Source organism: Tympanuchus pallidicinctus, unplaced genomic scaffold (genome assembly GCF_026119805.1).
Source record: "Tympanuchus pallidicinctus isolate F22 unplaced genomic scaffold, pur_lepc_1.0 scaffold1, whole genome shotgun sequence".
Classification (NCBI taxonomy): Eukaryota; Metazoa; Chordata; class Aves; order Galliformes; family Phasianidae; genus Tympanuchus; species Tympanuchus pallidicinctus.
Window position 1 is genome coordinate 87,316,427 of NW_026294618.1, and position 24,132 is coordinate 87,340,558.

General features: G+C 38.6%; 1 protein-coding gene across 5 annotated transcripts in view; it reads right to left on the reverse strand.

Annotated features, from left to right (window-relative positions):
• Nucleotides 1–24,132, reverse strand: part of KCNH1 (potassium voltage-gated channel subfamily H member 1) — a 179,284-nt gene that overhangs the window by 80,308 nt on the left and 74,844 nt on the right. For 3 of the 5 annotated variants that reach the window (XR_008207123.1, XM_052684355.1, XM_052684357.1), the window contains exons 8-9: nt 15,219–15,418; nt 11,762–12,014 (exon numbers count right to left, since the gene is read on the reverse strand). Coding sequence is in view for 4 of the 5 variants with exons in the window: in XM_052684355.1 (XP_052540315.1) it covers nt 11,762–12,014; nt 15,219–15,418 (453 nt within the window). In the remaining variant the exon portion in view is untranslated. The other 2 variants (XM_052684367.1, XM_052684378.1) reach the window with 2 other exon arrangements.

The window sequence follows — 24,132 nt, forward strand, 5'->3', positions numbered from 1 at the left end:
AATACAGTGCAACTACAAGCATTGTGTTGCTCTGTGTACATAGGAAACGAAACACAATGAACAAGTTAGTTAGGTTTTATCTTTTCACAAATTTAACTGCTTCCCACATAATGTATGAAGACAGTCATGCCCTTCACCTGTGCCAGCAGCTCCAGTTTCCTCCTGCTATTTGCAGCTCTCCCAGAACTCTGCTCTGCAATGAGGGCACTGCCAGGTAGTTCCCACTTGTGGCAAGAAGCACACAGGAGAGGTACGTCTGCTGGATGCATGCTTACAACTAATGCACGGATCAAAAACTGAGTCAGATCACAGGAGCCTCACATTTTATGAAATAAAGCAAGCTAAAGCAAGACGCTGTACTATTTTCAATTAACAACAATTTCCTTGAAATTAATTGCTAGAGCTCTAGATAAAACCAATCCCATATAATGGTCAAATTTCCAAAAAAAAGGCAGACATACAACCATCACACTGCTTTACTTCTATAAAGTCCATTTTTTAAATGATGCATACTTAATGTCCTTCTGCTTACACATTCTCCATAAGGTAAGAACAAGCACTTAGAAAAAAGAGAATAGAAGAAAGAAACTGTTCTATCAAGCAATTGGAAAGAAGAGCAAGGTTAACACTTAAACTCATCAGAATGTGTTTGGCAAAGTCTAAGGCATCATTAGAGAACCCGAGTCAAAAACCTCCTTTTTTACGTAACTCCAAGTTATACACATCACCTTGAAAAAAGATTAAAAAGCCAGAGAAATGCAGATGGCCATTTGTCAGTACTTTGCATTTCTCATTCCCAGCTCCCAGAATTCCAGACATTTGCCAGGAACACTACCTATCAATCACGCTTAAAGTGGATGATCTAAGCTTTCACTATTTATCATTTAATTTCCCTGCTGGTTTTGTGGGCTGAGGACCTTTTCGCTCTCAGCACAGCACGCACTGGAAAACCAAACAGTTTTCTGCCTTTTATGTTTGCTTGTTTAATTATAACAAGTCCCCAACCCCGATATAATTAAACTCTAAAGAATTATTTCATATAACCAGCACCTTCTGTTTCCATGCTTATTCACAGAATCACAGAATCACCCGGGTTGGAAGGGACCTCAAGGATCATGTAGTTCCAACCCCCCTGCCTAGCAGGGCCACCAAACATCCACATTCAGATCAGGTTGCCCAGGACCCCGTCCAACCTGGCCTTAAACACATCCAAGGACGGGGCATCCACAACCTCCCTGGGCAGCCCGTTCCAGGGCCTAACCTCTCCTTGTAAAGAACTTCCCCCTAACATCCAACCTAAATCTTCCCTCCCTCAACTTGGATCCATAATTATTCTTTCCCAGTCTTTCCTCTACATCAAATTTGATGTTCATCTTAAAGAGAAATTAGAATTTCTGTTTACCACTGCAAATTCAGACAGAGTCAGGCAAAAGATCCACATCCACTCTGCCTCCAAAAACCAGCACTCAGAATGAACATCTAAATACTGCAACTTAGTCTAGTGTTTTGCTGATTCTATTCAGGAACAGAGCTATGCTCACACTTTGAGCCATACTGCCATGATGTGCCTACTAGAACAACTCTTAGTTTCTGCTGTACTGCAACAGGAAATATTGGAGAGCTCACAAATAGAAGATACTCCACACTATTCATAAAACATCATGTGGAATATCTCGAGTGACAAAAACGCTTAGATCACTTCTTGGTTCTAGATGTCTCAGTACCATGGTACAATTTTGGTGAGATGCAGGTAATAAGTGCTGGGTAGGGAGAAGGGGCCAGGGATTTGTATATTAAACTTCTTCCAAGTCAGCACGGACGTTCGTGGCATTGACACCAACCCAAGGATTTTCAGCACATCAACCAAAATACTTATCTCAGAAACACTCCCAAATCAATAGTAATGGTTGCTGCAGCAGCTAATACCAGTCTGACTCAGGTCCTCTCCAGACTTGTTCCTTCATCAGCATGTTTGAACAGTAGACAAAACGTGATCTGACGTGGTCTCAGTAAACCCAACACAACCCAAAAGAACCAAACACTGCTCAATGCAGAACCAAACTTATCTTGGAAATCTGGTGTCAGCAAATACTGTTATCTGTGATGCTGATCAGATATCTACTGCAGCTGCAGCACCTGCACAAGCAGATTCCCAGCACTGCTCCCCAGAGTGCACCACAGCAAAAATAAATTTTCCTATGGATGGTGCATTGTTTTAGGCAAAGAACAACTGTCAGCCAAAAAAACTAGAGCTACAGTTTGGCATCAAGGTGGAACATGCAGTTTTTGTCCCAGTATTGCGTCCCCATAACAACCTGTGCAATCCAACAGCCACTGCATAGTCAGTAGCTTGGCCCTCCAACACACTGCAGCCAGCAGGAGGTGATGCATGGGAGCAACCTGCTACTTTAGACTGTCTTAAGATTCCTCAAGTTCAAACTGAAGCATGTCATAGTAATCGAACAACCAACTGAGAATGTACTTTTCCATTAACTAGAGGCACTTAATTACTCTTTTCCTCCATAAGGTGGAAGGGAAGAAAAAAAAAAAAGCCCAAGTATCAGTCCTACTGAAACCAAAAGAACTGTTACAGTGATAAAAAACCCAAACTGCACTTTCAGTGATTTGCACGGTGCACAAATGGAAATACACTGTATCTGTTCATGCTTTAAAACACAGACTGGCATCAGTTTTGTAGTTAGCTTACTACACAACTGAATCAATTTTCTCAGTTGAAGAACACTATAAGAAAAAATGGAAGTATTTATTTCAAAGGACTGGATGAGAAGCAACAACATATGAATTAGTTACAGCTACAGTTTCTATTGTTATTATTGTGTTTATTTGTCTCTGTGAATAGAGTACGGATTATGTGTCGATATTTGACTTAATGTGATAAGAAGAACAGCTTTAAGATGTTAGCTGAGCTCTGCAAGATTTCCTCACTAAAAGCCAAGAGGCTGCATCAGAATCATTCATCCTTAGTTGCTTTTTACTAGTTACCATAAAAAGTGGTAATAAAGACAAGTTTGTACCAAGCTCAGAAGACATGGAAGTTGCCAGCTCAAATAACGAGTCACAAATGTACTTGAATTTATTTGCATTTGCTAAGTAATGGAAAAAAAAATACAGCTCAGTTAATGTTGTCATTGCATGAACAGTGTTACTTCAAAACCCATACGTGAAGGATTGCATTGCAGTATCCGTGAGGTTCTTATCTCCAGTGATTTAGAAACAGGCTTTATGTTATAAGCTTCAAGCAACAGCTGGGTTATAACCTTTACATTTTAAAATCTCTTTTTTCTTTTCAATTTCAGACAAAAGCTTTCACAAAAGTTTAAAGAATTGGATTTTGCCCTCTAGAATAAATGTTTTGAAACATACCTCTGAAAAAAACCAATATTTTGAAACCTGTAGGCAATGAAGTAAAACATGCAAGTGCTCCATGAATATTTGTAGGCTTAATTATTGTCTTCTCTTCATGCCTCTATTTGGAGAGAGGTATACAAGTGTATACAGTTGTGGTGAGCGAGCCTTCCAAATCCTCCATATCAAGGAACATACTGGAGTCTCATCTCCACCATATCTCAATGTTGGCTGCCAATGAGCCACTGCTGCCAGGAACCTGCAAGGCATTACTGTCTTCAAAAGGGGCCTTCTTTCACACATGGTGGTGTTAGACTAAAAGTAGCAGCCATGTTATGTGAAGTTGCATTAGTCTGTCATAATAAATCACGGAGTCATAGAAAAAGTAATATAATTTGCAGTGCTATGTTTACCACAGAAGCTTCTACGCATAGTGAGCCCCTTTCTCCCTATGTATTCCAGTAGATCATTAATCAAGTGTTTTATAAATCTGTGTTTCCAATGCGTGTACAGCTCCATCATTATAGATACTAGTGCACAATGGCTTTTTCATAGTAATTCCTACTTTTAATGCTCTACTGGAAACTAGACACTGAACAGGCAGTGTCTGGCAGAATTCTCAAAATAATCAACTCCTGATGTCAAGACATACTTTCTCTTCCAAATAGCTTGAGTACTGGAATAAGAGATTCTCTCTCCAAAATCATTGTTTGGAATGAACCTATACTTTGCAACAAAAAGTTTCCATGCTGCTTCTACCTCTCCCATGAAATTAGAATTTTGCATTAACGTAGACCTCTTTTATGCCACAATTAAATGGTGTCTATTAAAAAATTTTAGCATGATCTTCACTTCTGGTTTGTTTGCTAATAACATGCTTGGGCAGGCATTGAGGAAATCAGACTTATGCAGTCATTCCTTCAGTTGGTATTCATTGAATCATTTCACAGAAACATGCAACTTGTCCAATCTGCCTATTATGTCAACCTGAATGAACCAGCTTTAAACAATACAAAGAGCACAATAGAACTACTGAAAATAAAGCTAGATTTTAATTTCAATCACTCCTTTCCAAAGAAAACCTTTGTTCGTAACACAGCGTTATTCAATAGCACAAACAATACAGTGATGTAAGATACCATGTTTGAAAATATTAAGAAAAATATATTACCAACTGTAATCCAACATCTTCTGAAAACTAAGCTGCTGTGCTCTTAGAATTTTTTACTCAAATTTTACATATATTTAAAACTCAAGCAAAAAAAAAAAGAACTAAGGATTTTTTTTTTTTTTCAAAGACTAGGTATTAAATATCAACAGGCCTCAAAGAGAAAAAATTCTGAATTGTACATAAAGCACCATAGCTTAAGGCAATGTGAGTTAGCTGGTACACTGAAATGATAGCAGACCAAACTCGGTGCAGTCAACATCCAACATCTTCAAGCCTGCTTGAAGGAAGAAATTTCCATGTGATTGCATAGAAGATGCAAAACTCTTCCAATGAGAAGGCCTAAGACAGTACTTCTGCACTGCCATTTTTCCTCTAATAAACCCTCATCTCTCTGGTACAGCTGCCCTTACAAATTGCACTGTCCTATCAGGATGGAATCTGTCCTACCAAAATCTGAAACAAGCCCCATCTGAATGAAATGCTTACAGCTAGATGAGTAAGCTAAAACAATTGTGAAGAAAACAAACAATTGTTCTTATAATGCTCCTTTAAGATTGCAATTAGATAAGATTAAATCAGCAGGAATTTCTCCACACAAAGTAAATGGAGCATTTAATATCCTGCTAAAATAAAACATAGCACATCAGGCTTCCTACAATATCATGTTAAAACCACAGTCTCCAATCTCATCAATGTTATAGCTTTGTAAATAACAATAAAAGATCTGTATTAGAGACATTCAATTTTCACTTCCTCCAACACACATGTGATCATAAAAGCAAGTCTATGGGCATCATATGCAGCCTCTCCCCAGTAAAAAAAAAAAAAAAGTATTTAGAGTAGATATACCTGTTTTCCCTTGGCAGCGATAAATAATGCAGTCAGATCCAGCTTAAAAACTCTTGACACATAGTTACTGCATATGTTATTCTCATGATTATGTAACTGTCTACATTTTACCATTTTCCTTTAGCTTTGATGACAGCAAAAGGAATAACAATATAAGCTGTCCTTGCAGTTGCAGGGCAATTATTTTCCTAGCTCACAATAAATGAGCTAGAAATTTCCCTTAATTTTCCTTCCTATCTCACATACGTTACCTGCCAGCTGATAGCAAAATCATACACCATGCAAAGAAATATAAGCACGTGGCCTCTCCCACCTGGACTGACAGAAAACTGCCATTTCTTGACAAGCATACCAGGAATAGAACACCTATGTTGTATACACTGGCAGGCAGATGTGGCCCTGGTATCTCTTTTTGCTTCCATGCAGGATTCTGCAGCAAGTGCTAAAGACAGGCATAGGGAACCATCACTTTTGGGGACGGCAGAGTAAATCCAATATTTTAGCCCTTCCGTTTTCTGTCTGCACTCTGGCACAGGATTCAACTCTTTTAGAAGATGCCTTACGTACAGCCACCTTCTGAGAAGCACACAATACTGTTGTATTGTATGGGACAATACTGTTTCCAACTCACTGCAGTCAAGGCCACGGCAGACAACATTCAGCCATTTTAACCACTCTGCTCTATTACCGTCGTTATCTTTTTTTCAACTATGAAAAGGCAAAATTGTAGGAGTAGCTGGTATTGTAGGAGTAGGCTACAGAGCAGGTAAGTACTACAGGGTTAAAAACTCAGGGATGTGTGCTAGAGGAAAGCTACAGCACATCTAAATGTTAAAAAAAAAAAAAAAAAAAAGATCAACAACCTGAATAGTTTCCATTAAATCTGCCTCAATCTGTTTGGTGCAGTTCAGGGTAGAACCAAAATAGCCACAAGATTCAATAGCGCAAAAATCTCTTCAGTCATGATTAATCTCAGCAGAACTCAGTGACATGGAAAAAGATGCTTTCTTATTCTCCATTCAAGTGCTGGGTCCGTTTTACATATGAAAAAATTATACGTAGTACTTGTCTGATTCCATTATAAACATTCACAAGCTGAATACATTTTAGCTGTATCAGGCAAACGTTTTCACGTTATTTCTGAGGCCATCATCAGTTATGGGTCAACCAATTCTGTGGCACTACCAAGCAAACCTGTAGGCATTCATGTGTGAAACTGCACAAAAGCATACTTGGAACAAGCCAACCAGGAACCAAATCACAGGACAATGCACAAAGGGAACAACCATTTTCTTATTGAAATGTGATGCTAGATAAATAAATCTATCATGAGGCTCACTCTTTTTCAGGTCATCTTATGACCCTTGAATGGTGAAACATGCTAATCATTGGACTGTAGATCAGCACACCGCTAAAGCTATTCACAGTTCTCCAACCAGCTCATGTGACTGAGATTCTCTGCTTTTATTTAGGATCCTTCCTAGTTTGCCCTATCTACGTGTCTAAAATCTGAGAAATTTTGTTATTAGTCTCTTGTATAAGAACAAGCATATGCATAAAGCTCTCTACTGGCTTTCGACGTCATATATCATTTCCACAAATATTAATAGCTGGTCTCTAAACAGACTCCACAGAACACACATTTTAAATACTACTGTGGGACAGTATGGGATATAAATCATTAATACTTTTTTGCTAAACCAGAAGTCTACTGTATTCTTTTGAAAGTTCTTAGCTCAAATACAGATAGTAAAAACATAATAAATGCAAAACAGCTGGGATGTAAGTTTGGGATAAACTGCTTTCCTCTTAGGATAAAGTGTTCTGGGGGTGGAGAATTTATTTCTCTTTTCAAATTAAACCTTCTAGCAAATGTTATTTTTCTTATCCATTGGTCAGCTTTGAGGACCACAGTGGTTTTCAAGGCTTTAATTTCAATTGTTAAACAAAGGCTTAAGGTCTCCTAATCTAATCAAATCTGAAACACATCCATACGCACAGATGATCCTCTTGCAGGGATCATCAAGACCACTTTGGCAACTTCGAACAATTCACACAGTGAATGTTTGCCCTGCAGTCAGGCCCTCTGGGAGCAATTAGCCAACAAATATTGCAGCAGTCTGAAAATTTAAGAACAAGACAATGCTTTATAGAAAAAGTCTGTCAACCTAATTTCAAGGCTCATTTTCTCTCAGTTTCATAGAACCATAGAATCCTTAGAGTTGGAAGGGACCTTTAAAGGCCATCTAGTCCAACCTCCCCTGTAACGAACAGGGACATCCACAGTTCAATCAGGATGCTCAGAGCCTACTCCATCCTGGCCTTGAATGCCTCCAGGAATGGGGCATCCACCTGCTCTCTGGGCAGCCTATGCCAGTGTTTCACCACCCTCACTGTAAATGACTTTTTCCTTACACCTAACCTAAATCTACCCTCTTTAAGCTTGAAACCATTTCCTGTTGTTCTATCACAACAGATCCTGCTAAAGAGTCTGTCTCCTTCTTTCCTGTGGCTCCCCTTTAGATACTGAAAGGCTGCTATCAGGTCACTTTGGAGTCTTCTCTTCCCCAGGATGAAAAGCACCAGCTCTCTCAGCCTGTCCTTGTAGAAGAGGTGTTCCATCCCTTGTTTTAATCTTTTGCTGAAAGGCTTTCTGAAATTTCAAAGATTTCAGTTTTAAACTGGACTGGTTGGACTCAGCCTTAGTCCAAGAATCCATTGCCTCTTTCATTTTCACTAGAAAAGAGGGATTCTCAGTTCAGTCTTCGAATACAATCTCTAAATTAGAACCGATTACCTTCTACTAAGAAGCATCTTTATCTTAGCATTCTTGATCAGATATTTGTACAACACCACAATATGATTTCTTTTCTAAAAAGGTTTATATCCTCTCCTTCACTGTGTTAACTTTGGTACTAGCTATAATGCCATTTTTTTCATTTTACAACTTTTATTACATTTTCATTGCACACATGCAATTAGAGATGTAACACAAAAGTTAGTACTTCCTCTAACAATGCTGAGGAGAGACAAGAAGGGCCACAGACCAAAAGACTGAAGCCTCAGAAGTACTACAGCCTCAGCAACAGCATAACGTCTACTCAGCAGTTCTAGCAGTTTCTTGCTTACTGCAGTTCTAAAAAACAATCTGTATTCTCATGCTATACTAAGAAAACATTTTATAATGTAAAAAGTACAAAAAGTGCATTAAAAGACAGGTCAGGTCCTCCAACCTCCTTAAATTAAGAAACAACTAGCAAGACTTGCTTAGTTTCGTGCTCCTCCTACTACCACCTTTCCCCTGTTCATCTTAAATACAGCTGTAGCCAGAGCTTATGATCCTTGTCTGGGATTGTAAGATGTCAGGGGAGATCTTTTTAAGATATTCGTTACATTAAAATCCAGCAAATCTCTCCTGAGGATGAGTAAATTTTGCTTTTTAAAGGCTTTAAAGGCCTGTAACAAGGTTAGGTTCTCAGATGGCCAGTGGCTCAGCCTGAAGGTTATGATCCAAAGGAGAGAAATAAAGTGCTGCTACCTGAAATGCATATACATTCCTGATTGTTTTTCAGCAGTGACAAAATAACCCATTTTCCTTAACCACATTTGGATAAATGGGTGAGTTTTTAAGCAAAGGCAGTTCAAAGAGGTAACAGCCTCTGATGGATAAAGCAGCATCAGTCCAAATGGGTAATTCTTCAAAAAGTTAAAAGCAAAGTCAGGTAGAAAACAGCCTCTTAATGGAAGTCCTGGATGACCTACAGTTCACTCAGTTCTCTTCAGGGCAGGAATCATGCTATTTGTCTCTAGTTTCCATGAAGTGCTGAGCATACCTCAGACCTTTTTCTAAGCAATAACAATGGTATAAATGGAAGAAGAGGGAACTACAGAAAACTGAACTGTATTTCATCCATGCTGCTTCCTGCTAGCCAAACTCCACTTCTACCTAATTCTCCTGATCAAAGCACTAACGTAAAAGGGCACAGTGGCTTGTCTTGCCATCTTGCTTTCTTTACTGTTTGCTTTGGAATGAATCACAAATCATAAATAAATCATCTTTCTTAAAGATAAATTTCTCTCTTTTCTTGGGGGGGCGGGCGGGGAGAGAGGGGATTTTTTTTATTTTTATTTTTTTAAACACATCAAGTCCAATAATCTGTGGTACATTAACATTAGTAATTTCTTTATTTCAGTAGAAATTTTAGATACAATTCAAAAACGTGTCTTTCATCCCAGCAAATCCAACTTGATACAAATTTCTTTAAACTTTTACTATAAATGCTGCAGTGACTTTTTTTTTTTTAATTTACTCATTTTGCGAGCCAAATCATCTCTAAGTCAAATTAACAGGAAATGTAATATTAGGTGATCCAAAACAGAGTAAATTTTTTTCCCACTTCTGACCCATGTGCAAGTTCTTCTAAATCAGTACTCCAACTAACCCAGGTCAATCTAAGTCAGTTCTTTCTTGTAAGAACTTAAGCCTGAATGGAGAATATACTTGTTACATGACTCAATGCAAGTGCACAAAATGTGCTCCAAGGCTACATGATACACTTTTGTTTGCCTGTCTGCAAGGCTAAATGATCCCAGAACTTGAAAATTTTTCATATGAATTGGATACTGTACAGATCAAGTATAGATTGCCTTTGGTTTACGTAATGTACCACAGTCACACACAGTAATTTAGAGATGCAATTTATTCTTCTATTGTGCAGAAGATACAGGCTACATTGCAAATTGCAGAGCCTGCTTTATTTGGTGACAACCAAACCTGAGCAAATAATTCACCTGAAATAACTTATGCACTGTTGTGGTGGATTTTTTTTTTTCAAGAATGTCTATGAGGAGATTATAGTCACCCTGTAATATCTGTTAACTGAAATTACCCTACAGAACTCCTCACATGGTTCACTGCTATGCACCAGATCTTCTGAGCCGTGCTTAGCTGTGATTGGTAAACAAAACTTATGGAATAAGCTGCTCTGTCTGAATGCTCAGCAATAATCATGTTTCTTGTGCAATGTAGGCTTCACTTTCTTTCCTTGTAGTACCTTGTTTTATCAAATGCTTGGCAAGTTTAGCTGAAAATGAAATTTAAAAAAATCATTGCTGTTCTACTGATAAGAAAACTGAGACTGCAAAGGCCAAGATTTCCTGCCTAACATCAATCTCCTGCAGCATCTTCAGTAATGGGGTTGTTGCGATACACAATGCTGAAGGAGCACAGTTCCTACTGATTTAGAATAGGGAAAAACTTCAGTTAACCACTTTCATCAGGATGGAGAAACTTTCAATAGATAGCTTCACAGTCTGATTCCTGAAAAAAAGAAAGTTATCCCACTATTTTTCACCTTTTTTCAGTTTCTTGTACAGCACAAAACATTACGAACTTGACTCTTCAGGACATGAAATTCATGCTGTGCTATGTATGCAATTCTCTTTAAAAGGAGAGGAAAACTGAACTCCGAATATTATTAGCACCCTTATTTTTCAGTAGACATTCCTCTTAGAGTTGAGTGTATGTGTTCAGAATAATTAGGCTTATCAAGTTCTTTACCAGGCTGCTATGAGTGACAGGTACTGGATAAAGACACCATGAGAACTTACTTTATCACAAAAGGGCCTGACAGAATCAAAGGATAAGTATCACCTTTTCAATTCTCCAGCCACCCCATCATTTATCTACATCTATTGGATTATCACACTCCTTTCTCCTAGCTTTGCTTCAGAATGTTGTTCATAGCACTATCAGCTACTTTTTAGTGCCTCCAACCTAAAGCTGTCACTCCAAGTTAACATAACTGCTATGAATTCCTACATTACTTTGACTTATTGAGCTAAATATTGTTTCAACAAAATCTAAAATAAAGCTAATAGAAAAATAGTTCAGCAAAACTAGGTTTTTATCAGGAGGATGGAAAGAAGATAGGTAGGGAGGCCTCTAAAAGTTTTCTGAAGCCCTAAATAGATTTTCTTTCGAAAGGAAATATGGCAAGACAGGAAGAACAGCAAGAGCAACCTCTCAATGTTTCCACTGATGAGAAGAAAGAAGAGTTGAAGCAATCTGTACACAAGATAATTACCTTTTCTATTCACCTATGTGGAACAGGAGGACAAGCCAATGACTTCATGCAATGCTTCTGCATGATATTATGTACTTTTATTTCCCTTCTCTTTTAATTCTTCCAGACAGTAAGCATCTAACACCACACGGCTGCCTATTTCTTCAAAATACACCACTAGGCTGTGATAAAGGTAACCCAACTGGAGTTCTAGTAAAGAATGACTTCAGTGCTTGAGTACAAGAGGCTATAAAAACACTCTGTGCATTTATACTTGCACACAATGTGTGGTATCAGCTGTGAAACTCACCCAATATAGCAACAACCTCGTCATCCTGGATTACTTCCAAAGACCCCGAAACCACAAAGCAAAGGCTGTCGACGCTCTCACCAGCATGGTAGATCAGGTCTCCCGGGGCACAGTGCACTGTCTGAAATTCCATTGCAAGTGCTCGAAGGCACCCATCGCTTGCCAGCCTAAAGGCTGGGTGCTCTTTGAAAACTTTGCGGTTCAGATGAACACAAATGTCTGCTCTCATATCCTTAGGGCATATCTGCAAAACCTGAAAAGAAAATCAAGCAATCAATTCCTCTGCATGGCTTGAACACGACACACGACTATCCATTCCTCTTTTATCCCTTAAAACACGGGCTTAAATAATTGCCTTCCTCCCCCTCCTAAGATTTCTAACCTCAGTTCGTACGCTTACTTCTATATTATATGTAGACATAAGCCACAGTACTCACTCTACTTTATAATACCTGAAGGAAAACATTTTCATCTTAGCAACATGCTCTGCTGGATATCAAATTACCTAAATTTTATTAGAAGTTTCATTAGCTCAATATTGAGACTTGAAAGTATTTAAAAGTCACCCCCTCGGTAGCAGTAGCAGATTGTTAGAGTAGAAGGGATTCTGACGGTACGTGTTGGGCAATTTGATCTTCCAAATGCGACATTCCTCACGGCTATTAATGATGTGTCCTCCAAAGTACATAAATCGATGTCTAGCACTGCAGTATCAGTCAGGACTATTTCTGAACCTTTTTAATGTACTACAGGCAGCTGAGTGGAAAGAATGCAGAATTACTACTCCATGTACAGATTAAGAGTTCCTGGTGAATCTCTGGAAACACATAACATGAATGAGGATGACAAAATCCTCAGAAGATAAAGACCGTGAGGATATATTTCAAGCATATTCTTTGAGAAAAACATTCTGAGTATATGAGCCTGCCTTTCTTCTTGTTAATACCTTATCTCCTCCAATTAAGGAGCACTCTGGGTGAGCTTCAGTGTTAATCCCACACCTTCTTCTGCACGAAACCCTCCCAGAAAGCATAGAGGTAACACAGAAAACATGATGGCTATATGCTTTCCCCCCTCCTTGTGGCTCTATGCAAAAACTCTTAGCAAAGAGCTAAGCTCTGAGCTCTCTGCAAGGAAGTGGCACCAGGATACTCCAAGGGCAAATGGCTCTACTGTTGCTAAAATTACCTTTGGCCCACCTCCAAGCAGACTTTCTATTACAGGTATAACTTCGGGAAGAGATACATTTCCATAATGCTTAGTTATAGGACACTCATGGATGACTTTTCTCACCTGTCCCACTGTAAGCAGCCCCCAAACCTGCCAGTTCTCAGACTTCCAGACCCACCAGAATGAGTTTGGGCAGAAAGATCAGCATCTAATGTGGAACAGAGGCAACAGCCATAGCTGCCTCTGCAATTATCTCATTTCCTCTGACCATAAAAACATTCTGTATTTTCAGATGCTTGCTGAAATTTGGCACACACATACACTCCACTGTTATTTGAACATCACATACACAAAAGGTTGCTGTAATAGAAATAGCAACGAGAAAACCTGAATATACAAGAGAATATTTAAAGCGAGGCTCTTATCCAAAAACCTGTTGGTTTCCCATTAAGAGGAAGTTAGCTAATTTTCCATTCTCCATTTAAGATGTCTCCGTACTTCGTAAAAATAAATAGGGATTAAATATATTTGAAAGCTACAGATGAACAGCGGAAGATTTTCATTTATATGGGAGGTATAAAATAGATCATCACAGCTTAATTTTAGATCTCAGCAGCTTTGTTAAATTTTGTTATAATAGCATTTTTCTAGACTTTGGTTTTTAGCTGATTATTCACTCCCTAGCATGCCTGTAATTAACAATGAATTGACAAATATGTGGCCTACAAAACAGTGAGAAGGTTAGTTCTTTTTTAAAATTATCTTTAACTATCTGCTTCATATGTAGAAAACTGTGTTGCATTAAACAGCAGCACAACTATCACTTTTCCATTTCAGGAGCAAAACATGTTTTATTCATTGCATGACATGATAGAAGTCATACAGAGGCATCAAAATCAACGAAGCTCAGATTTTATGGATTGGTGAGCCATTATTCAGTCTCAGATCGTGTTAGCTTTGCAATGCAGATGAAAGTTGATTTCTTGGTTTTACATGTCATCATCAGTGGCAGCTCAGCTATGAGCACACCAGTTATTGAGATCAACACCATATTACGCTCTTTGATGCTCTGATCATTGCAGAGTTTTTTTCTGTTTATTAAGATAAATGTCAAAGGCTACAGTGAGTTGTGCTAGGTTTGGTTATCCAGCTGTCTCCTAAGGCTTTCTTAAAGCATTTCCCTTTTTATCAGAGGAAAATGGACTTTGAAGATAAGCTAAAAATCACATAGCAATTTTTTCTCGCTGCTACATTAAAACAATGACTGGAGTTTGCATTAGGGGGTGAAAGAAAGCACCAGCATTCTTTATGCTATCTATCTTCCCTAAATATGTCTGCCTCAGTACTAAAACATCCTTTCCTTCTTAAAGCTAATTACTGTGGGGAGTGCTCCCAGAATCATAGTCTGAGATCTAAATAGTAGATATGCTGAAGACCACTGAGGAAAGCAAACAAACCTCTGTAACCATCGGCCTCCAGACAGCAGAGTGGAGGCCACATCTTTCCATAACATTAATTTAAACAATGAGATAGAAACGACTTTGTTTGCTCTAATTCCAGCATCTACAGTCCTCAATGCAAGACTAAGCAGCCAACCAGAAGGCTGGTGACTGGAACTCTCGTATGATTTCCTGAATGAACCACCCCACAAACCACAAAGCAGAAGTAAAACAGCATCAATCTCCATAAAAGTTTGCAACTAATATGAGAGCAGAAAGTAGTTTGCACAAGAGAAGGGTCATTTGTCATGCTAAAACACACAATGGAATATTCACTTGTAAATTCAATTAATGAGCATGATAGTGTTCACCTCATGCAAAGCAGCTTTTAAACAACACAGTATTATTATTAATGAAATCTGGTTGTCATAACTGTATTTCCAGTGTTATATTTAAATTCTGCCAAGGCAAAACAAATTACACTTTGCAGGCTCACATACCTGCAAACATCTCAAAAGAAAAAAATGCATAAAAAACTCATTTGAAGGCATTCTGAAGTTGTATTAGAATTTTAAAGTTATTTTCTTTACTTACTGAAATGCAAGCTCTTTCATTGTTTTTTCTAATACTTTATGCTCCATAGCCAGCAATACTCACAGACTTCTACCACTAACGTAAGCCAGTATGACAGAATAGCTGAAATGCTGCATTTAAGAGCTTAAAGTAAAAGGCAACTGCTACTTGATACTATTTAAAGAACGTTGTCTTTACTATGGAAGTACCTCCTGTTTATTCCAATGCAATACTTTCAGGATGTGAATTGTTTCCCTGCAGTTTAATTTACTCACCTTTTCAGTATCTATTCCTCTGGACATTGACCAGGTGGAGACAATGTAATCCATCACACGCTCACTCAGTCCTTTAGGGACCTGATAGAGCTTTAGAAAGTCTCGGACACTGTTCAGCATTTCATGATATCTGTTCGTATTAGCATACATTTGCTGAAATATGGTTGTCACATTACCAAAAATGGTTGCATACAGAAGGGCTGTAAAAAGAAAAAAAAAAAAAAAAAAAGAGAAAAAAAACAATAAGTATAATAAAATGTTGTGGTTTTTGTCCTGTGTTCCACTGTGCTGTAAGAAAAGAAAAGCCAAGTCCATCAAAATGCATGCTATCCTGGCGTTTTGTTAGGAAGACCTGATGAGCACAAGCATTTTATAGGTCAGGCTTAGCACTGCAAAACAAGGACCACCACCATTTCTTCGGTGATGGCGAGTCCTGCAGCACAGATCTCCCAAACCACAACTATTGTCTATCAAACAATTCAGTAGCATCAAAACCCTTATGGAACTGCAATAGAAGATACAAAAAGTTTAAGACAAATAGCTTGACAGCAAATACTTTAAAATTTCATCTCTGGTTTATAGTGCCTGTGTTGAAATGCCATCAGTGACAGATTTCCAAGCTCTAAGTGCATTACCACAGTAGTAAGCCGAGTCATCATTACCCACCTCAGCGTGACAACAACAATGTATCAAAGCAGAAGATGGAATATGTAATAAACAGCTACCATGGGTCAGTGATTTATAGATGTAACTTTAATAATATATAAAAACTTGCATTATGTTTTATATTCTTCAGGCAGAACAACAAGGCCTGAGGCAAGAGCTAATGCCCTCAACTGTAGCTGGCCACATTCCTCTTCTGATTGCATCAGGCACAGTTACAAAGCCAGCTGGTGGATCAACAAGTCGTTATTAAAAAGCATGCGATAGAAGGAAAAAGCAATATATCCAGTAGTATTCCAAGCAAATGAAAGTACATGGGATTTGAGTAAATCTGCCTTCCAAAGCCCAAGACAGGACAGTGGGTTGGTGGCAATCTTGGTGGACATAGCCTATAGAGGCTCTTTAAGCAAAACCAGCACTGAATAAAAGAGAAGGACAGGAGGCCTCGCAGAGAGCTTTCCCACATCAGGAATCTGGTGGTGACCAGTAGGTGAGAGGCTGAGTGCAGAAGGAGAGGAGCAGTTAGATAGCAAACAAACACTGGTAAGCGCTCTGCCTTGCTGAGTACTTTCTCCCCTTTATCTTTTCCTGTCCCCTTAAGCAGGCACTAAATTGTCAGTATCAAAACTGTTCCAATCCAAAAAAAAAAAAAAGTAAATAACAGAAAAGTCATATTTCTAAAAGATATCTTTTTGCTTTATCAAAACCCCAATTGTTGCTGTTACTTCCTCCCACGCCCTTTTTATACAAACATATATATTCATTCCTTTGAGAGCACAGCTATTTATTCAGGTCAGCACTGCATTCAGATATCCTTAAGCCAACTAAGATGCTTTAGGATTTTATGGCAAACAAAAAAAACTTTAATAATGTGTAAGAGAAGCTTACTGGACAGTCTCTTCCCTGATAATTGAGGGATGCAATTTAAATTTAGACTAGCTCAAGGCTTTTAAACACCTGTTCCTCCACAGAATTCTTTCCTGACACTGCATGATTTCTTCGATTTCCACATGTTCTTGCAGAGACCAGCTCTCCTCGTTTCCAACTATCCCCCATACAGATGAGCAGGAGCTTAGGCCTGGAGGCACTGACCTGGCTTAGACAGCCCATCTACCTACCTCTTTACACTCTCAATCTATTAAATTGATCAGGAAGCACTAGAAAGCATTAACTGTATCCACTGAGCAAACTCTGAATCAAATATGAATGAGGCTCCATATTGCTTCAGGAATGCCAGACAGGTTAACAACCTCATGGGAATTCCAAGCTTTAGCCTGTCATAGCTGTTTTCATAGACACAGATAAAGGATTTTTGCTATCAGAAATGACACCAATAAAATCAACTGTTAAAAGCAGAATGAGGGAGGCAGCTCAGCTTTACGTCAGACAATTCCAGCACTACTCTTTCAGGACCAATTGCATCAGTCTACCTTCATCTGTCCGACCTGCTGGGCAGGTGCCACATAACTTACACTGCTTGAAACAAATACATAAAATTGTATTCAGGATATCTGGCTCTTATTTAAGTATTTAAATATCCAGAGATTTCAATGATTGTACGAATACTTTAAGGATGGTACTTGATATAACACATTTTTTTCTATGATTTTACTTATTTCCTAAAGGATTAATACCAAGAAATCTTGGTCTTAGTGCTTTTAGTACTTTGAATTCCTGTTCAAAGTAAAGCTTTGTTACAAGGCACCAAACATCACTTCTATGTGTGTAGTTTTTGTACTGAAGATAACAAATGCCTTACATGACGCTATATGTTAGGGTAACAAGTGCAGTATAACCAAGCTAAGAAAACATAGAGCATTACTTAAAATAGGAATCCAACATCTAACCACCATGCTGCTGAATGGGCAATATCCATCCATATTTGAAACTCAAACTACTATTCAACTCGAACATAGTTGGTCACTGAAACTACTACTGATGCTACTTTAGGAAATAATTGATATTCTCTAAGTCAATAGCTATGAATTTATAGATTTGATTACATTTGACCTAAAATGATCTGAACAGCCTGGAAAGATTAAAAAGGCAGTTCTATGCCAGCCCAATTAAGTTGGTTAGCACTGCAATATTAAACCTTGTCCAAGAGAACGGGTACACAGTCATTCTAAAGAAAGCATCTTCTCAAGGTGCAAGGCCTACATCAAGGCTTGGAGCTTCAGACTTATGTTAGAACTTTTCTTTCCATACAGAAGGCTACTCAAACCAAACATCAAAAATAAGTACACTTAAAAACTCAAATCTAAGCTTCCCTACATAAGCCCATCAAAAGAGACTCAAGCCTCCAAAAAAAAAAAAAAACCCAAAACACATAAGGTTGCACCATAGTGCTTTAGGTCTCTAGGTTTCCACAGTGGGATCCCTTTTGCGTCCACATATGCCCTGAAAACTGAATTCAAAAGAGTTGCAGAAAATCTTAGAAAATCTCAGAAAATTTTAGAAAATTAGAAAATCTTAATGCCTGGTCCTGCACTTCAGTTAGATTACCTTTCTCCTAAAAACTCACTCTTTTGGCAGACTGCTGAGCTGTTTCTGCGGAAGAGCAAGGGAGACCATTTAAAACGTTCACTGAATCTCACATGAGATCTTTCCTTTGAATCTCAAATGAAGCCTCACCAAACAGATGGTAAGCAGGGTTTATCACTTACTGCATTTCAAGTGTTTTCTTTCATCAAACAATAATAAGATGCCAATTTCCTTTGACACATAAATACAAAAATGTGCAAACTCAATTTTTAAAAAAGTAGAGAGATCAATACAGTGATACAGTGTAAATACAGCAAGAGATACAGTGACTAGAAATTTGTAGATTATTTCTCTGAAAGTCTGATGCACTGAGTCGTGAACAATGAAGAAATGCTTGAGGAAAAAGGGAAGAAAAAAAAAGGAGAAAAAAAAAAAAAGGATTGACTATATACACTGCTTAATCTGCAAACACTTTCCAACTAAATAGCATTATCTTTCCTTTAATATGTCCTGTTCAGCTCTCTGTGATGCAGATGCAAACATGACCGCTGAAATGTTGCTGCTGCACTCCTTATTTATGTGGACCTTTACCAGGATCCCCACAAAAAAACACCCAAAAACTCTGCAGTCCCACTGCCTGAACACTGCAGCAGGGCGGGTCACCCACAAACATCATTCCTCCAGCAGCCAATACAATGCTGAAAAGTGATGACAAATAAGGCACAGGGTCACAAGCAAATTCTTACCCGTGGATTTTTGGACAACAATATTTGTGGGCATAAAAGTGTCTTTCATGCTCTGGCAAATGGCGAGACCTACAGATTCAGTATCTTGGGATGTATAGTTCTGCACCAACAAAGATAAAACGGTCCCCATCTATCCCATTATGGTCCATTTACATTAAGGCTAAAGAAAAGAAATTTGATTCTTCATTTCAATTATTATGAGGTGAGCAATCCTAGAGCAATTTCCACTGCAAATTGCAGCTACTATGCTCCAGTATGACAAATTATATTAGCAAGAAAAATTATTCCTGCCTACATTAATTTTTTATTAAAAAAAAAAATCTCCAAACTCACAATCCATAATTTATCATTAGCTAAGCACTTTATAACTATTAAAGACACATTAAAGTCAAGGATTTTTGCAGCCTAAAATTGGATAGGTACATTAGCATATTAAACATTGACCTCTTCTGCATAGGAATAGTTAGCTATGTCCTTTTTCCTCTTTTCAAAGGAATAATGAAATGAATCTATTGCAGTTCACTGCTGCCTCAGAAAGACCTGAGAATCAAACACTACCAGAAGAAGAAAGTTGGGGAATTTAGGACTGAGCAGAATCTTAAGATCTTTGTTCTCACAACAGACTGAATCCTGTGACATGAGCCCATCGCCCTGTAACACTGACAGTGCAAGTCATACAGTTTCATGTCCAACATCCAAAGGTCCCTGGAGCCATTGGCCAGAGTTCGCAGTGCTGCCTTGCAAACTCTGTAAAAACTACCAATTCCTTAATCATCTCAGGCACAAGGGACAACAGGAAGAAAGAGAAAGAACATGGGAAGGAGAAGGGAATGTCCTTGAGAGGCATGGATTTGATTCAACGAGGCCACAAGCACATCCCATGTGGTGAGGTCACAAATGTGGCCTCAAGATCTTTCTCGAATACATCAGCTAGGAGGAGGCTCTGTGGCAGGTTTTGAGGAACGGTGTCTAGGAACAAGTCTGTAGTGACCATACCTAAACACTGACCAAGGAGAGCACCTCTTGTGCAGAACAAGCAACAGCCTGTTCTAACTCTGCCTACAAAGCTGCACCACATCAAGTAGAGTGCAAACACCTCCACGAATGTCAAGATCACTCAGAAAGGAAAGAGGTTTTCTGTCAAGGCATAAATATACTTCTCTGACAAGAGAAAGAAAAACATTGTCCCCAGCAACGTGGCTACCCATTTACAATGCAGTCTGTCTCACCCCATTTAAACTAGTGTTTAAATAACGTCAAAGATAAAAGAATAGTAATTTCAATAGCCAATTACTCGCATAAGTGAATCATGAAGGTCAGACACGGGTTGGAAAGGCCACCAAATAACGTGCTACTTTTTATGATGTAACAAATAAGAATAGAGAAATAAATACAAGTCACTGTAGGTCTCAGCACAGATAAAAGATCTGGGATCTGATTTTAGAATTAGAAGAGGAAGAATTTCTATCTGTTAGAATGAGAGGCTTGAAATTACCCCAATTAGAGAAGTGCTGCATGCGGTTCCTGAGATGAATCATCAGACTGATGACTTGTTCAAAATGCACTCATCCAAAGCCCCTGCATACAAAATACGTTTGCAAGAACTATACAGCAACAAGTGAGAACCAACACCACCCAGTGAACTTCCTCTTACATCCTGCTCTAACGTGCACAGCTCTTTCTAAAACTAACTACCTTCATCTGCACCTTCTAGAAAGCTGATCCAGAAAGTCTGCCTCCATTTAATTTTTCTTTTTTTTCTTTTTTTTTCTCTTTTTTTTGAAGTTAAACTAAAAGTAAACATTCTTAAGGAGTAACCTGTGATAACCTAAATACAATTCAAAAAGCAAGCAGCTTTTTGATACAGATGAGTTAAATGTATAATTAATTATACTTTCTTTCACTAGTAGGTTCCTAGTGTACGAGTTCATACATGAGCTGAGAGAAAGCACAGCTTTGGAAACTTGTGCTTGATCACTTCTCACTGAAGATGAAACATAACAGTAAATTAACCACAACAAAATGCATGCCTCAAAGGCATTTTTCAGATAACACACTGTGAGGTCACACAAAATTAACATTGATCAGATAAAAAGAAAAGCAGAAATTAACAACATTAAGGATTATAACATAATTATATGAGAAAAACACACTGTTTTTAAATGTGCAACTAGAACAATGTAAGAGCTTATAATTGCTTGAGATTAGGGGTCTTGATTAATGGTAATTATCACTACTTAAGAGTAGAGAGTATGCAGTTAAAACAAAAACACTGAACTGTTAATTACAGTCAGCAAGCAAATACCAAACTGAACAGGTATCTTTTAAAGGCATCATTTACAGTAGTAACTTAATCAAATTATTACTTGTAGCCTTGCAACTTCCAGTCGAAGCAGCTAAAATACAATTTACTTACCTAGTAGCTACATAAACTTCTAGAGTGTTTGGGAGTTTAAGTAGGTTGCATCATTTTCTATCAAGAAAGATGCAGAGCTGGTTAACTTGTTTCTTCTTAGGAAGCTATGCATATTAAAACCATTATTCTTATTTGTAATCTTTTATCTACTTCTTTTGTTAAATAAATGAACAGATATACCATTTCATTCAGCCAGTGGGAAAAAAAAAAAAAAAAACAGTAAAAAGCAGTTATCTAAGAGGTCAATTAAGATCATGCAGTTTATGAACTTCCTCAATATGCAGCATTTTCAACAAGGTATAGAACAAATTACAATTGTTACTATCTTAGCACGTACTTCAATTCCTGAATTTCACAACCTGAGAAAGAGATATTATTTGAAGTGAAAGTAAATCCCCAGTGGAACTCTCCCCCATGCTGTTCAAAAGCTGTTAGTACTTGCACTTCCCACGGCTCTCTACTCTTCTAGACAGAAATGAAGCCCCGCTCCACATCTCTCCTCCTCCACTACACCAGCTTTCAAATTGAACCTCAGCTTGGTATTACACAAGCAAAAGCAAGGCAGCAGTGATGGCAAAGATGAAAGAATCAGCACGCTGCTATCAACTCAGTAAGCCCAAAAAGAAACTCAACAATAAAAAACAAAGCAGCAAGTCTGAAAAGGCCTCATAGGATATAAGCATCAAGATAAGTCACAGAACCACTTGACTTCTATCATGAAAGGATGAAAGGATGAGTGGCCACAGGCAAATTATATTAAACTCTTAACAAAATTCTACTGCAAATCTTCTCATGCTCATTGTCACTTTTGCTGAAATCACACTGCTCATAACAGATGGAACACAGAAGAAATACTGGGCTCCAACAATAGTGGAAACATCTCCCCCCTCCAGTAAGACAGGCCACTAGAAATGGCTAAACAGTAGAGCATTAGGGACAGAGTTTTTTCGCAAAAACAAATAAGCAAACAAAAAAACAAAGAACTGCAACAGAATGAGAATCAGAGATACAAACAAGGAACCAGCTGCTCTACCAGCAACTAGCAAGACTAAAGAAGTAGAGATATCTATGCACCTTAAAATAGGCTATCCACAGTGTGCAAGGGCATGAAGGGAAGAGATACGAGCAGCTGTGGAGCAAGCACCATGAACAAGCCCCACTGTTTCATTCTTCACCCACCTTTCTAACAATATGAAATACAAGCAGATTACTACTGTAGCAGCAGAGACCCACAGGCAGGCATACAACTTCTTACCTCAGAGACTTGAGATCAATTTTTGCCAGTTTAGGGCTTAACATGGAAGAAAAGAAGTGTTGGTAAAACACCAAGTCACTGAAGAACTCCAACATCCCTAAGGATGCTTCAGAAGTGAAGTTTCTTGATTTTTATTTGATCTGGCAGTACCTCACAGCTGGTAGCTGCAATCACAGGTGTTTCAGCTCAGAATTTCACAAGCCCAGGCATTGCGGGCAGCACGAATCTGTAAATAGTTTTGCTTTTGCCTTCAGCTGGGAAAACACAGACCTAAACCAATCAGAGCAGCGATAAGAGCCAAAAGTGAATAGAAGCCAAGAAAACAATCTTCAGCATCAGCCATAAGATCTCTCCAACAGCTCCTCACATCGCACAAAGAAGGGCCAACTCTAGTTTGCACTCTGTGAAAGGCTCCATTTTGGATTCTGGATCCCACTTATGAAGACAAAAAGCCCTTAGCAATCTGTACAAAAGAAGGGTGGATATTACCTCCAAGGCCAAGGCCCAAACTTCTAGCTGTGTACAGCAGCACTTGACCAAATGAACACAGTCCCATGAATTAATGCTGCAAAGCCTGGATTTTGTCAAATTGAGAAGCATCCAAAATAAGTGAATAAGTAAAAATAAGTGAAATTACAAGAATCCTGATTCTCCTGATTGGTCATTTGTTTCAACAGCTACAGTTCAGTGTTGCATATAGAACAAAAGGTGCTAACAGTCATCCAGAGAGGAATTTACCAGCCTCAGACTCCACTGCAGCCAATACGCCTGTAAAAAAGTAGATTACTAAAGTAACTAGATGCACTGCAAGTTGGAACTAGTCTGAGTCTGCATGTGCTCCTTGTTGCAGAATCAAGGACAAAGAGTCCAGTTCTATGCCACTGTTGTGCTATAAAGGAAATCCAACATAAGAAGATGAGAGATATTGAATAGCCTCCAGTCACACCAGGGAAGGTTCAGATTGGATATTACAAAAAATTTCTTCTCAGAAAGAGCAGCAAGGCAGTGGCACAGGCTGCCAAGGGAGGTGGTGGAGTCACCGCCCCTGGAGGTGTTCAAGATCATGGAGATGTGGCACTGAGGAACTTTAACTGTTCAATGAACTGTTGGCCAAGATCACCTGGGATGATGTCTTTAAAAACAAAGATGTTGAGGAGAGCAGGCTACTCTTTAAGGATGCCTTCCTGAGAGCACAAGAACTCTCTGTCCCTCTGAATAAGAAAGCGGGCAGAGGAGGTAGGAAGGCAGCATGGCTCGGTAAGGACCTGCTAGGAGTGCTGAGGGAGAAGAAAGGAGCATACAAGCTCTGGAAACAAGGGCATATCACCTGGGAAGAATACAAGGATACCG